The sequence below is a fragment of the Haemorhous mexicanus genome, chromosome Z, assembly GCF_027477595.1.
Source record: "Haemorhous mexicanus isolate bHaeMex1 chromosome Z, bHaeMex1.pri, whole genome shotgun sequence".
Classification (NCBI taxonomy): domain Eukaryota; kingdom Metazoa; phylum Chordata; class Aves; order Passeriformes; family Fringillidae; genus Haemorhous; species Haemorhous mexicanus.
In genome coordinates, this window is record NC_082381.1 from 6,237,591 (window position 1) to 6,253,262 (window position 15,672).

Consider the following 15,672-nt stretch of genomic DNA (forward strand, 5'->3'; position numbering starts at 1 on the left):
GGTGAGACACTGGAACAGGTTGTCTGGGGAAGTTGTGGATGCCCCAACACCTGGTGGTGTTCAAGGACAGGTTGGATAAAGCAGCCTTGAGCAACCTGGTTTAGCGGGAGGTGTCCCTGCCCATGGCAGAGGGGTTGGGATTAGATGGTTTTTTATATTCTATGAAACCAGCACTGGCAGAACTGGGGTGCTATAAACCCGCAAGTGCGTATTAATAAACTTGTGTAACAACTTACAAGTGGTGTGTCCTGTGCCACTCATTTAAAGGAGGAAACTGAGGGGCTGCAGCGTGTCCAGAGAAGGGAATGGAGCTGGGAAGGGAATGGAGCCCCAGGAAGGGCTGAGGGAGCTGGGAAGGGGCTCAGCCTGGAGCAAAGGAGGCTCAGGGGGGCCCTTGTGGCTCTGCACAGCTCCTGCCAGGAGTGGACAGCTGGGGGGGGTCAGGCTGTGCTCCAGGGAACAGGGACAGGACGAGAGGGAACGGCCTCAGGCTCTGGCAGAGGGGGGTTAATTTGGATATTAGGAAGAATTTTTTCACAGAAATGGTGAAAAGCATTGGAACAGGCGGTCCACGGAAGTAATGCAGTAATCTCCCCTGGCCGGGCCAGGGGAGATTTAGCTGGTTATTAGGAAAAATTTCTTCACAGAAAGCGTGACTGGGCATTGGAACGGGATGCCCAAGGAGAGTGCAGAGTCACTGCCCCGGAGGTGTTCAAGCAACGACTGGAGGCGTCACTCAGTGCCACGGCCTGGCTGACACGGTACTGTCCGCTCGCAGACCGGACTCGCAGACCTTTTCCCCCGCAATCGCTCCGTTCCTTCTCTCTCTCTCTCTCCATATATATATATATAAATATATATTTTTGTATTTCTGCGTCTCTAGCTGGGCCCCTCCTCCCGCTCTCCCCGCCCTCAGGCGCGCCCGCGCCTGCGCCATGCCGGGCGCCTCAGGCGGCGCATGCGCGTCCCCCCCTCCCGCCGAGCCCGGCACCGCCTCCCTCCTCCTCCTCCCTTTCCCGGCCTCTTCCCCGCCACCTCTTCCCGGGGAAGGGACGAGGGTGGCCGGAGTGCGGCACGTACCCGCCGCCATGCAGATCACGCTGAAGACGCTGCAGCAGCAAACCTTCCGCATCGACATCGACCCCGAGGAGACGGTGCGGCCATTCTCGGGCTCCCTCCCCGCCCCCGCCATTCCCCCCCTCCACCGCACCCCCCCCTTCCCTCCCCCCCCATCCGCGGGACGCGGCCGTCGACAGGGATGCGGGGATCTGTGCCCTCGCCCCCGGGGAAAGGGAGGGACGGACTCCTCCTGTGGAGGTGGCTGGAGATTCAGTGAGGGGTTAGGGCCGCGGGGGTGGTGCGGTGTCCGCCTGGGATGGTTTTGGGGGATTCGGGGCCGCGGGGAGGGGGTGTGCTCAGCCGGGAGTGATGAGGGACCCCTTTTCCTCGGGGTGCTGGTGGGTAGGAGTGACTTCCCATCGCTGAAGGAAAGGGGCTGCCGTGGCCAGACCTCCGGCGGAAGGACTTTTTCCCCCCTTGTTTTTGAGGAGAACGCCCCGGAGGTGGGAGGGGGAATAGCTCGGGAGATGGAAAGGGGGAATCGCTCTGAGGTGGAAAGGGGATAACCCAGGAGGGAAGGGGGAAACAGCCCGGGAGGTGGGAGGGGGTATAAATATCTCACGTAGTCCTGGGGAGGAGAGGAGCCCTGTAGGAAAGGGAAGTTTTTCCTGTCGGGAAGCGGGGTGCCGTATGTTAGCAGTCAGTGGGGTACAGGTTTATAATGGGAGCACTGGGAGAGGGGATGTTGGGGGAGCATCCCTCTCCCGAGGTGGGTCTGGGGGTCCAGCAGAAGGAAAATGTGGTGGTCCTTCCCATCCTCCCATGGTTTCCCACAAGGGAAACGCTGTGAGGGTGGTGGGGCTTTTCTGCCGTGGCAGGAGTGTGATCTGGAGAGGGGCTGGTGTTTGCTGCCAGGTGCACCGCTGTGTGCCCGGGCAGGTCTTTGGAGGTGGGAGGTTTTATTGTTTGGCCTCACGGGGCGAGCTGCAGTGATTAATCAGTCTGCACTTAGGAGGGGAGGGAGTGCAGGAGAGACTCTGCTGGCCTCGGTGCAGCTGGTGTTGGGGTGTGTGATGGGGTTCACAGCAGCCTCGTTCCCCCTCCCCAGCGCCTTTGGATGTGTCCAAGGATGCTCTGAGTGAGGAGGAGACATGTTTTGCTTCCAGGTGAATGTTTTCTTCTGGCACACAGGAGCCTGCTGGAAAATCCTCAGGGAAATGCAGTATTCTGAGATGAGAGGAAGGGCCCTAAGTGAGTTGGCAGGGTTGGAAGTTGCCTTGTCACTTGCCTGAGCAGAGATGGTTGGTTTGATAGCCAAGTCCAGACACACTTGTGGCCTTGGTTTGAAAGATCTGGGGAGGCTGGCAGCTTTCCTTTCCAGCAACCTTTCCTGTGACAGGTGGGCAGTGAAGCTCTAGAAGCTATGGAGTATTGTATCTGCTTTTATAAAGGCTGTTGGTTCATCCCCTTCCATCTTAAGAAAAATAAAGGGTGACAGTTGAAAGTTGAACTAAGAGCTCATTTGGGTTACCATTGTGACTGAGGGGCATGGCAAATGCCTAGGAGAAGCAGGGGTCAGAAACCTTCAAATATTTAAAACATAAGTCTTTGCTGCTACTGAGGAAACTCTCTTTTTTTTCTTTTTTTTTTTTTTTTCCTCTTGCTCTCTGCATTCAGTAAGGTCCTGGGAAGTAAATTCAAGGAGAGGACTGAAGGAGTGTTGCCATTCAAAGCCCTCACCAGTTTATGAGACAGCAAAATGCAATGACTACAAGTTGAATTGTGGGAAAATGAGACTGCACCCTCTGTTTATAGATGTAGCAGCTACAGTAGCTCAAAATAAAAATGCTCCTCATGAGCATAGCTTCAAGTTTTGGCCAGGAATGGATGTTAAGACAGAGGAATTCTGGTAGAATTTGAGGGAAACTTTGTTTTAAAAAGGGCAGAATAAAGATTTGATCTTATTATTAGCTGTAGAGGTGAAAAACGTGTTTAAATTTCCATGGCACACGTTTTAGAAAATTACTAAGAAAATTACTGTTGGAAATACTAAAAATCATAGAACTTAGTAAAGAGAAGTTCAGCTTTGAGCCTTCAGTTATAAACTGGGTTTTCAAATCAGAAAACATTTTGAAATATGCTATGTTGAGGAAGTGCCTCACAAGTGTCTGCTTTGAAGTTCTCAGTCAGATTTTTTGGAATACATGGATTTTAGCTAAAAGTGCTCTGGTTTCTTAGATTAATTTCCTGAGACCTTGAAACGTGTTTCATGGAGTTTGGGAAACATTACTTTTAGTCTTTGGACCATGTGTGTGTTTCTCAGAGGTAGGCTTGTTTACTTGGATTTCTGCCCTATGCTGTGACAAGGCCAAAAATCATGTAGTTGCGATAGGCACAGGAAACCTGTTGCTCCCAAGTTGGGTTCTGGTTCTGTAAAATTGGCTTTTGTGTTCCTAGCAATTTCTGTCCTTACTCTCAACACCAGGTAATCTGGAGAGACTGTGCAAGGTAGCAAGATTTAATGCTTGTGACTGAGAGCTGTCATTGGTAGGAATATTTAAACCAACCTCCAGTAATAATTTGAAGCAACACACTTCCCAATAGCTGATTGGCCTTGCTAATTAGCTCTGTGCACAAGCAACTGGTCTTTTTTTTTTTTTTTTTTCCTATTAAATCACACAGTTGAATTTCAAACTTGCCTTCAGTAGTGTGGCTAGTTTGGTTTGGTGGTGTTTTAAAACATTGGCCAACTGAGTATTTTGAGTGAGTGAAAACTCTTATTGAAGCTATTATCTTGCTTGCCAAAAGCACTGGGTGAAGACTCTCAGGTATCCTGACTGAGTAAAGAAGATGAAAATATTTAGCCTCAGGCTCTATTATTGGGGAAGGTCTGTTATCAAATTAAAGTTTTGCAATCCTGGCTGTTTTACTTTAAGTTTTGTGGTGGGCCCATCAAGCTCCACACGGTGGGTGGATTTACCCGTTGTGGCCATTCTGGTGTTCTGAGTGGGGTCACTCAGAGCTTCAGTGTTTAGACCTAACCTGGGTAAATGAAAGCATGTATCCATCTGCACAAGCTGCTGCTTTTTGTTGGCTCTCTGTGAGAAAGTAAACATGTTAAACATTGTGTTAGGAGCAAATAGTAAGCACTGACACTGGTGCAGACCTGTGTAGCCGCATCTCTTGTCTGAGGTGACACAGTAGGCTTCTAAATGTGGCACTTCTGTTGCAGCTATCGCTATGTAGACACGAAGCAGGGTTTTAAAATCTTCAACAAGCATTCTTAACTTTGAAACTGAAACACCAAGCAAAAGTTAAGTCTGCCCTGTTTTGTTTTCAGCTCCCCCTGCGCTGTTAACTTAAAAACCTGATTGTCAAAATGCAGAGAAGTGCAAGGAATATTCAGGATGTCAGCAGTCTTTTGGCTGCAGTCTCTGTGTCACATAATATGGGCTTTCACATTTCGCTGTTCCACCACAGCCCTTATACACCCAGGCAAAGCCAGCTTGTTTAACACCATGTCAGCAGAACACTTAGTTGTGAAAGTTTGAGCTTCTGCTGTGTTCTGGTGTGTCCTTAGTATGTGTATGCTTGATGTGGAGATTTCGGGATGGTAACATTACTGTGTCAGAAGAATTAACTTTGTAGCAGTTCTGGAAAAATCAGGGACTGCTGCTGGGTGAAATGGTGAAAGCTGACTCCTCGGCTTGTAACTTGTCAATGTGTGAACATACCCTTAAAAAACTCCTTCCTACATGTGTTTCAGTGCAGGTTAATCCTACAGCAGTTGTGGGTAAGGGCATTGTTTTTGTATTTCCCTGGGAATTTATCATTTTATGGTTAGAGGAAAAGTGCTCAGTTCAAAATCCAGAAGTACCCTTCTAGGTTAAAGATGTTTTTCAGGTCTTGGTATTCTTTTTTAATTACTCTTTGGGTTGTACAGCAGATATCTTTAACCTCTTCTAGAGTATTGTTTTGTTGTTCTTGCCTCTGTTTAGGATTTTATTATTTTGTGTGTGTGTGCTTGCACAGGCAGAGGAGGTGTGAATTTGAAGGGCTTGTACTTGCTGCTTGTGGTTTGATACATGACTCTGCAAAATTTAACTTCAGAGATCACTAGAATAAGAGTAGCTCCATTTTTTTTCTCATTGTTTTCATATTTTCTTCACAGACTGTAGAATTTTGGAATTTTGGTCTGTTACAATTTATACATGTTTAATTAACTCTCTAGGGGATTTTTGCTACTGCTTTTCTTTGGTGGATAGTCCTTTATTTTTTCCTGATTAGAGTTAGAATTTTCAAGCAAGGACGGTGTTCTGATTCATGGCTGAAGAAGGCTAGGCTTTCATAAGTTCAGGAATATTTTCCCGAAATTCTAGTAAATGTTTTAAATAAAATTTCCAAAGAACTTTGGGCAGGATGACACATTTTTTAAAAATTTAATAAAGGAAAGGATAGGGTAGCATAAATTTATACAACTAAAATTATTTTATTCATATTGGAATATGTTTTTACACTTTTCAAATGCTGTGGCTCTGCCCATAATTTTTCAACTACTTTATTGAGAATGTTCTTACCTAGTTTAGCTGTTAGCAAAGAAAAGTTAGCTTTGTACTTTTAATAATTTGGCAGTATTATGTTCTGTATTTCTCAAAAACTTAGCTTCCCAAGGTGGCTAGTTTTTGAGGAGTTAAATACAGAGATTGTATACACTTAAAGATGGTTCTAGACATATATTTAAGGTCTGTTTTGCAGTTATGACTGGAAAGCAAGGGTATCTGTTCTTGATATGGATAACAACAGGCTGGAAGGTGTTGCCTTTGCAAGTTGGTGAAAAAGGAGAGTACATCTTAATTAAAAAGAATTAATATGAGCAGTTGATCCTGCTTCTGGCTGGAATTCCATTGCTGCCCTTGTGTGTAAATGGCTGTATTTACTGACAAACCTGTCGAAAACATTTTCTTTGAATTCCTGAAACGCAGAAGAGGTCATCTGTAGGTGTGAAGTAGGATGGTGTAAACTTACAGCACTGAAAGGTAGGGCTGGCAATGTTTTCTCCCACCAAGGTTTATGTCTTTGGTCAAGGTTCCTGTGGGTGGAGTGGGCTCAGTGAAACAAATCTCTCTCTCACAGGAGATTGTGATATGCAGCATGTCTTACCTAGAGACTGTAAGGATGGCTGTCCTCTGCATGCTGCCCTGCAGGGAGCACCAAAGGAACGGGAAAAGGGAAGGGCCTGCCGTGGCTGTGAGCACACAGAGTGTTGTCTACACAGTGGCTCTGGTTCTCCCTCTCCTTGTCTTTCCCTGTGTTTTTGTGTCAGGGGCATGCAGTGTTGGAAAAGGGTTTTTTAAGTGTCTTTTTAGCATCGATCGAAATGGCTTACCAGTTTTCTTCATACTCAAACAACTGTGTCACTTTTATACTTGTAAATGGGTTTGTGGGGAATATGCCTGTTGTAAAAGCTGTCTGCCCAAATTTACAGGAGGATTTTTTGTTCTAATTAACAAGACCATTGCAAGAGTCACAACTCAGAATGTAAGCTTTCTTCCTAAAACAAGCCTTTGTGGCTGCAGAGGCAGAACTGTCCATCTTGCTATTTTTCTTCAAGCTGCAGATAGCTGAAAGCTCTGCTTTAGGTTGACATTTGTGTTCCTGTGTTAGTATGAAGCTGAGCTGCTTTTAGTCACCTTTTTGCATCAGAGAACTGGCCCCGGTGTCTCCTCTTTCAGACAGGGCATACATCAATTTTGAAATGCAGGACAGAAGTGTGTGGAGGCCTGGAGGCCAGCTTTGAGATCAGAAATTATTTCTCTTGATCTCTGGTCATTGCATAATGGTGACTAGACTTATAAATATCACTTGTGTGTAGATGAGCTCAATTTGTAAAGGAAATTAGAAAGATGGTGGTAATTGCAGAGAAAGTAAATGTCAGGGCTAAATTTGGATTTTTACCTTGACAATTCCAGATTATTTTTCTTCAGAGGATGCTGCAAGTTTCGGCAGCAGTAAATACAGCATGTAAATAAAGGAGCTTATGGACACTTTATCCTGTCTGTTTTTAAATGCAGGAGTAATTCTAGATGCCTTGTTTATTTGAGTACAACTGTTGTTTTTTTTCCCAGGCACTTACTAAGCTCGTAAGCCTGACTGGATTCACAAGGCTCTTCCTCTCCTGTGCTTCTTCCCAATTACTGTATCTGTTATGCCTTTGAGGTCTGAAGTAGGGCAGTGATCTCTTCATGTAACCACCATTATTATTGCCTTCTGACTAAATATGACTGTTCCTGTTTAGAAAGAAAATATAGGAGAACACTATAAATTGAGTTTTGTGCCAGGAAAACCTGCTTTTATGATTTTTAGAAAGAAGTAGCTGGAACCAAATAGATTCTTACCAGTAAAAGTACTGTAAAGCATTGACTTATGAGCTTAGTAATTTCTTATCCTCTGCATGTTTTCAGTAGTAGGCACAATATTTGTCATTAATCAGTTGCTGATCATGGAGTTTGATTAAGGGTAGTAAAACCTGTTGCACTGGTCGTTTTGTTGCTTCATTAGCAGGTTTATTGTCTGATACAGCTGCATTGTCCTCTCCTGACTTTGAGCAGTATTTATGTAGCGGTATAACATGTGGTAAATATTTTTGGAAGGGCAGTGGAAGGAGAAAACTCGGGAAAATTAAGTCTAAATTCTACACAAGTTTTCAGACTCCGATACCCTACCTCAGGGAGGAGGAAAAGAAAAAAGCCCTTTGGAGTAAATGCTTTTGTCCTTGTCTAGCCATGACTTTGAGAGAAGTCTGGGAGAAACATGTTACCTTACTACAGAAAAAGATTGAGTGGTAGGGAATCATAATGTAGATTTTAAAAACAACCCTCTGTGCAGCATTTATTCTCCAAGAGAAGCAGTTCAGCAGAGCTAGGCTGGTAGTGAGGGTCTTTCAGAGTTGGTCTTGGGATCCATCTCTTCAAAGTCCTTTAATCCATTCGATAAGAGTTTGATTTCAAATCAACAGAAGCATGATGACATTGAAAACCACAAAGTTTAACATTAGTACCCGTCTGCCTAATTGAGGGTCAGACTTGGTAAACAGCTCTCAAATGAGCCGCATGGATTAATTGGAATTGGGTTCATTAAAAGGTGAAGCCCTGAAGATCATAGATCCTGAAACATCCAGAGAGAGTAGTGATGCTGTTCTGCTTCAAGTGTGCTGGCCACCTGTTCCCAAGGGAAATGAATTTCTATGTTTGGAAAGAGGTGCCTGGAGCCTGTGGGAGACAGCAGCTCTGACATGAAAGGAAACTAAAGACACCTGCTTGTCTTAGCTCAAAGTTTTGGTGAATGTTTTACACTGGCAAGCACCAGTGGATGTGGGAAGGCTACTCATGCTTGAATGGTATCAGCATAAGAACAAATCAGTATTAATAGTCTATGAATTAACTTGGAATGGAATCTAGGAAAAGACTTCCAATATCAGAGTAAACTTTGTAGCAGCTTCATGGTAGAGGTAGCAAACAACCTTGTCTGTGGGTGCATCAGATTCCTGATGAAGATCATGGTGTGGAAGATGAGTCTGTGGCTTGATGTCAGAAGAGATCCTTTCTGGCTTTGTATTCAGCATCTCAGGAAATTCAGCAATTTGTCTTGCCTGTGTAATTATACATTAAAACCGATGAAAATACACTGTTCACCTTTTCTTTAGGATTTATGAAATGAGTCTCTGAATAAACTGATGATTCTTGCCTCTTCTGTGTTAGCATGTATATGAGGTGGGAGAAATGAAAATTGGAGTGTGAGAGGGAAAGGTGGAGGGTGTGTGATCAATGGGAGCTGCTTGCCTGGATGGAAACCAGCATGCCCTGCTTGCTTAGCTGGCAAAAAGTGACTGCAAGGAACAACTGGGAAACTCAGCACTGGTGATTTCATGAAACCCATTTTTAGATGCCTGTCTGGGATGCAGTTGATGACTGGTATTTCTTTGGAAGACCTCAGTTTTTCAGTTAGGAGTCAGTCAGCTCTCTCTTTGTTAAACAGATTGCATGGCATAATATATTCTCCAGGACATTGCGTTCAGTTTCTGAGTAGTATGGAGAGTTTCACATCTGAGTTCATGGGGAACAGATGAAAGTCGTCTTGGCTTGGAAGCGTGCTGTTTCTGAATCTTTAGGGTAAAGTGTTTGTAGATGAATTGATGCTCATTCTTAAAGTTATTGCCATAAAGTACAGGCTCTGTTTATTGTGCTGTGAAATTTTATAAGTGCAGAGGAAAAATGGGATTTGGTGAGGTCTGAAATGCATTTTGGACCCTAATCAGGTTGAATAAAGCTAGGAAGCCTGAAGGTTTGGTTTATGGATCTGTATTTATGAGTAAAATAAATCATAATCTATGAATGGTTTCTCAGTTTTGATGGATCAGTGTGCTGGGTGTGCTTTCCCAAAATTAATTTTCACTTAATAACCAATGGTGGTGCTGGAGTTAGGTTCTTAGCAACCTAATTTGCTAGAGGCAAAGTTTAGGATGTTGCTTTTTTCAGCCTTTCATTGCACCAGCAGCTGGAAGATGCAGTTGTATTTTCTGAAAAGCATTGAGAGGGCTTCTTCCTCTCTCCCCCTCTCTCCCTCTTTCTCTATCTCTCTCTCTGTTTTTTTTTAATTCTTCCTTGAAAATGGAATATCTATGGTTTAAATCTCAATGAAGATGGATCATACTACCGTCTGAGATACAGGCTGTTGCACCGTTTTACAATTTTCCTCTCAGCAGAATTATTGGCACAGTTATTTCTCACTATGCCTTCAGTCACTCCAGTTGGAACTACAAGAGGAAATTCTATGACACCAGAATGTTACTGCTCAAATTGATGTATCTGATCTTATCTATTCCTTTTTATATTCTGAGAATTAGTACTGTATCCTCTGCAAATGATTTGTTTCTGGCCTCCTAGGCTAGGCAGTGATGAAAGCGAGAAGATAGGCAAACACTTTTTATTTTGGCCTGAGTGTTTTCTTGAATTTCTGTCTCTAATAAGAGAGACAGAAATGAAGTCTGTAGCTGACTGCGTATTTTGGGGGGTTCAAGCTCTAGAAGTTAAAAGTTGGTTTAAGTCCTTTTATTCCTTTGAATAGGTGTGATCCGATCAGTTCATTGTATTCATTTGAGATAGGACAGATTCCCTTATCTAAATCACTGTTCTTTATAAAGCAGTTAAGCAATGCTCTGAAATGTTTTTGAATGTAATCTTGAAGTTACTCGACTATTTGATGTATTTTCAGTTTTAAAGGGGCAACTTGAATGACATGACAGAATTTTAAATTTGTGATTAGGAGCCCATGGTGGATTACTGTCAGTCACCATAAGATATCAAGTATCTTTGGATGGCAAAAGTTCACAGTAGAGAGAATGTCCATTTAAATGAGAGACCCATGTAAATGATCTTCCCCTTTGCAAATGACAGTGTCCCTGGGCATAGATAGCAAAATACTGTAAATTGGCTCAGTTAAGATTAAATTTCTTTCAGATTTTTGTAAGCTGTCAGCTGGAGAACTGAAGTAATTTGTGTTCCAATTTAGGATATAATCTGTTCTTAAACTGATTGATGTGTGTGGCAAGAAGACAAGCAGAGAATAAAGACCAGCACTGAAAACTGTAATGGCCTTTTCTCTTCAGGATTTACAGTCTTTTCAAGAATTAAGAAGTTAATGGTGGCCCCTGTATTGGCAAGCTTTAGCCAAAGATTGTCTCTGTTGTCTAGGAGAAAACCTGTAGTTTATTTTTATGTTCAGAGCCACCATGGTTCTGTAACCTCATGGTGTTATTTGAATTGATAACTATTTCACTGAGGCAACAAATGCCAAACTGCTTCACGTGGATCCAGTTACTGCATAGTAATTGGTGTATGTCTTTAGTCTGTCCTGCCCTAGATCACCGCAATAATAAAAATTATGTCTGTGTTCGTATGCAGAGAGGGTTTTTTGATTGTGGAAGGGGCCTGTACAGCTGAAGCACAGCCACCTGAATGTCCAACAAGGCTAAAACTGCCTGTGGGCACTGAGTTAGTTTTCCTAGGTGTAACCCTGTGGAACATAGGGTGTGTGCTCTTGGTGATGCTCAGCACATGAAGGATGTGGACCTTTTGGAGCTGGTCCTGAGGAGGCCATGAAGGTCTTCAGAGGGTGGAGCACCTGTCCTGTGGAGACTGGTTGAGAGAGCTGGGGATGTTCAGGCTGGAGAAGAGAAGACTCTGTGGACTTCTTGGAGAACCTTCCAGGGCTAAACAGAAGGTTCTTTGTAAGAAAGACGGGGACAGACTTCTTAGCAGGCCTGTTAAAAGTAGATGTAAGGAAGGAATTTTGTACAGTGAGGATGGTGAAACACTGGAACAGATTCCCAGAAAATTTTTTTTTCTCGTTTTCCTTGGCTCCATGGTGTAAATGGAAGTTTGCCTACGTCTGGAGATGAATGCCACCTGCCAAAGGGACGAAAGCATAGTCCTATTTGCAAACCCCCCTCCATAAGTCTGCAACAGACTTATTTTGGGGAAGTTTTAGAAGATGGCAGTGCCTCAAGTCGCTTGCAGTACATCAATCACAGCACAGTAATAACAAGGGGAAATGCTACACACAGGTGGTCAGCAAAGGTAAATGAATTGTTGGATCCTCCTACAGTAAATATCTTAACTCCTTTTCATGGATCCAATTACTGTGTAGTAAATCAACATGTGTGTTCAGTGTGTCCTGGACTGTTAGCTGCTGAAACATTTTATGTTTGAAAGAACACATCTTGGTTTTGTTCCCTGTGAGAAAAAGACTGCTATCTGGAATAAAACAATAGAAAATAAAGGAGACTAAGTAGACATTTGAAGCCAGTGACTTGATTGATGCAGTGGATATGAAACAAACTTTAATTTTCTCCCTGAAAATAGATTATGCATGTTAGTCACATTGCAATATTTCTTACAAATCTATGACAAACATGGTACCTGGGTATATAGTCTGGAGTCATTATTTTTGAGTGATTGGTACGAATGCATAAGTATAAGAATTCATAAGAGTCTTAAAAAGTAGACATTTGCAAACAAAACAGGCTTTTAATGTGATTCAAGGGATTTGCCCTAGTGCATGCAGGACGTTAGCTGAAGCTGTGTGAAGTATTAGACAGTATTACTATTAAAGTTTAGGGAAAAAATCCTTAGTGGCTTATCTGTGGTGAAGGAGATTGTTCAGTAGCAATGTGAGTCACTTCCGTCCTTAAAACTGGGGAGGAATTAACAAGTTCATATTTTTAATTTTCAAGAAAATATGCTTTAAAAATAAATGTAAATCTAGGGATAGGACAGATTGTTCTAAAGTAAGTGTGTGAGAATGATGATGCTTTCAGCAAACTACTGTCAAATTTGACTATCCTCAGGACTTATGGGTGGCAGTGAGCTGCTCTTAGTTTTGCTGTGGGAGAGCAACTGCCTGCTGGAGACTAATTCCAAAGCACTTGGCAGGTGCTGGGATGGCATGTATGGCACAAAATGCCAAAAGCATCCTTTCTTCATCTGCTGGGGGAGAAGAGCTGGCTCCCTCTTTTTGTTTAATTCCATAGAGGGAGGCAATATGTTGCGTTCTGTATCCTTGCAGAGCTTTATGAAACAGATTTTTTGAATATTCAGGAAAAAAAACCCCAACCTTTAGAAGGTGGTGTTAGCCTGTAGTAATAATAAGCTCATAGCAGATTGGTTGTCTTTGTTTTCTCTACACTGGGAGTGTCTGCAAAAAAGCAAGCAGAATTGACTGTGTGTGCAGGCAGTTAGTCTTAAGACATGACTGCAGATGTGTTAGTGCAGGAATGCTTTTACAGGAGCTTGTTTTACCTCCTCAGGGTAGTATTACAGAGTCTTGCTGGAGAACTGAGAGCATTCTCATATATGACAGCAACTAGCAGGGCCACTTGAGCTGTTGGTGCTGTGAAAGTGTGGGTGATGCATCAATGCAAAAAAGTAAATGTATAGGCTTAGAATTGCTGTGTGAAGCTCTAGAAATTGTGGTGGAGAAAGAGGAGTTGAAAACAATCTATGTAAGAAAAGGATCTGAACATTTTGCACAAGTCTTTGCTAATGGGGACTTCAAGGTTGAAAGCCATGGTGATCTCACCAAAAAAAAAAAAAAAAAAAAATCCCAGGCATTCCCTGAAAAGTCTTTATGATGATGAAAACCTTCTGCTCTGTTTATAGCAGGGGTATCCTCTGCATTCAGGGAAAGGACAGGGCAAATAGGTCAAGTGATGAAAACATTTTTTCTCCCCAAATTTCTTAATTTACTGTTTCACTGTGTTGTGCACTCATACTAATAACTTCTCATGGAAAAATTAATTGCCTGATTTGATTCAGCACAGGAGACTGTTTGGGAAAGGGGCATGTTGCTCTGCAAGGTGGTTACAGTGACATATTCTGAAGGCTGATAAACTTGACATAATCAAGGCATGATTGAAACTACTCTTCAGTATTTAAAACTTAAAGTATACTTAATTAGGTTTGCACTGTGAACTTTGTTTTCATTAAGACTGTTTTTGTACTTTAGGTGAAGGCACTGAAAGAGAAGATTGAATCAGAAAAGGGGAAAGATGCCTTTCCAGTAGCTGGCCAAAAACTAATTTATGCAGGTAATGGATATTCTGAAGATAACTTACCTGAACCTGCTTTATTTTATGTTGTTGTTTGAGTGGGATGTGAATGTTAAGTCTTCTAAGAATTCTAAGAACTGAAATACAGACAGAATAAAAACCCCCACAAACACAAAAATAAACTCAGTGTCAAAGGGAAATCTTTATTTTGAATTAGAATTTTTTAAGTCTTAATGCATGTGTGTCTGTCATCTTTTCTCTTGTAACATGATGTCTTAGGGATATGCTGGGTGAAGAAGAAATAGGGGTTTTTTTACAAAAATTCAAAATTTAAGCAGGTCAAAGCTGCTGTTCTGGCTTAATTTTTTTCTTGTTCAATTTATACTGTGCATAGCTGAAGCATTGCTGTATATACCACTGAGAATTAAAAACTAGATTATTTCTTTTGAATTGACAAAAGAAACCCACCACCAAATCCTTGCTGTACAAAGGCACTTTCAGTACTTTTAAGCTCTGTCAGTAGAAATGTGCATTATGTACTAGCAAAAAGCAGGCTAATGTCAGTTAAAAACATGAAATTAACTTTATTTGAGCTTTATTTTACTTGTCTTGTTCATTTTGGTGCTAATACAGAAATCCATTTTTTTGTTCTCACTTTGTGTCAGAACTTTGGTGCTATTCCAGTACTCCCTCTAGTGTTTTTTTTTTTCTCTAAAACTGGGTTTGAAAGAAACTTTAGTGGACTTCTCACTTTTGTCATGTACTTACTGCTTTGTAACAAGTATTGTCTCTTTCACTTGTGATAAGCCAAAGCCACTGTTGACAGTGGAGAGATGCTGATGGGAGAGAAGCTGTGAGTCTCTGTGTTTGTACAACTCCTCTGGACTACATCTCACAGCAAGTTTTATGTCCCTGGTACTTCAGTGGGGGGAGTGCATGCCAAGAACATGAACGTGGAAGTCTCATGCAAAACCAAGAAATGTGAACCAGGCAGAAGGTTTTGTGCAATGTGTGTAACTGCACGACACTCTTGATGTTGTGTTTCTGTGATTGCAAAAATCAAAGATTGCATAAGATTCTGTGACATGACTCGAGTGTTTTGTGAAGTCAGAATGTATCTGCAGTATTGAATAATCCTCACAAGCAGTAGGAAATATAGGAAATAAGATTAATATAATATTGTACAAAGACGGATTCTCTTTTTTTTCTTTTTCTTGGACAAGAGATATGAGGGTATATTGGTGACATTTTTACTGTTATTAAAATGAGCTGTAGAATTTTCATAGTTTGGTAAAGCAAAGTGATACCCCCAGCTGAGTTTGATTAGAGAGACTTTGATTGTCCATTGTGTTGACATCTGAATTAGGGTGAGCTCTAGAAATCCTGAGAGTGGTGTGTTTTGAGAAGACAGGATGTCTGTATGTATACTTTCATAAAGTATATGTATTATATTGCATACATATTCATTAAAGCCTTCCCTGAAGTGCCTATAAAAACCTGTGAGTAAACCCTTGTAGGTTCTGAGTCAGATGCTACAGGTATTGCTATTACTGCACTACTGTAATACTTCCTTGAATGTTTGACCTGCGAGGCTGGTGGAACCAGTCTTTTGTGTTCTGAGTGCCATAAAGTGTTTGTGTTGCTTGATTTCCTTGCAATCATCAGGATGTGTCCTTCTGGTTGCAGCCCACTAGAGATGTTATGAAATGGAAGTAGTCTGCGTCACATCTTCAGAAGAAAATTAATCATTTAAACTGTAAAAAATTCCCTGAAAATTCTGTAGTAGAAGTCAGTGCTATAAAACTCACTGAAATACAGACTTGTTTTTCTGATTTGTGGTGCTACCTCTAAGTCAGCTTATTCTAAGAAAAGGCAAAAACTATGTGGCTTACTGTGTTCCTAAGTTATTGTAGAAGTGATGCAAATCTCTTTTGTCACAGTACCACCTCTGCTTTTGAAACATCAAAAGTCATAGTATAACAGATGTTTCTGGGTTTGTCTGATAGCTT

General features: G+C 42.2%; 1 protein-coding gene across 1 annotated transcript in view; it reads left to right on the plus strand.

Annotated features, from left to right (window-relative positions):
* The first annotated feature begins 976 nt into the window (after positions 1 to 976).
* Positions 977 to 15,672, plus strand: part of RAD23B (RAD23 homolog B, nucleotide excision repair protein) — a 35,770-nt gene continuing 21,074 nt past the window's right edge. The window contains exons 1-2 of the mRNA XM_059836844.1: positions 977 to 1,154; positions 13,621 to 13,702. Coding sequence (XP_059692827.1) covers positions 1,089 to 1,154; positions 13,621 to 13,702 — 148 coding nt within the window. The 5' untranslated portion in view covers positions 977 to 1,088. The remainder of the gene's footprint in view (positions 1,155 to 13,620; positions 13,703 to 15,672) is intronic.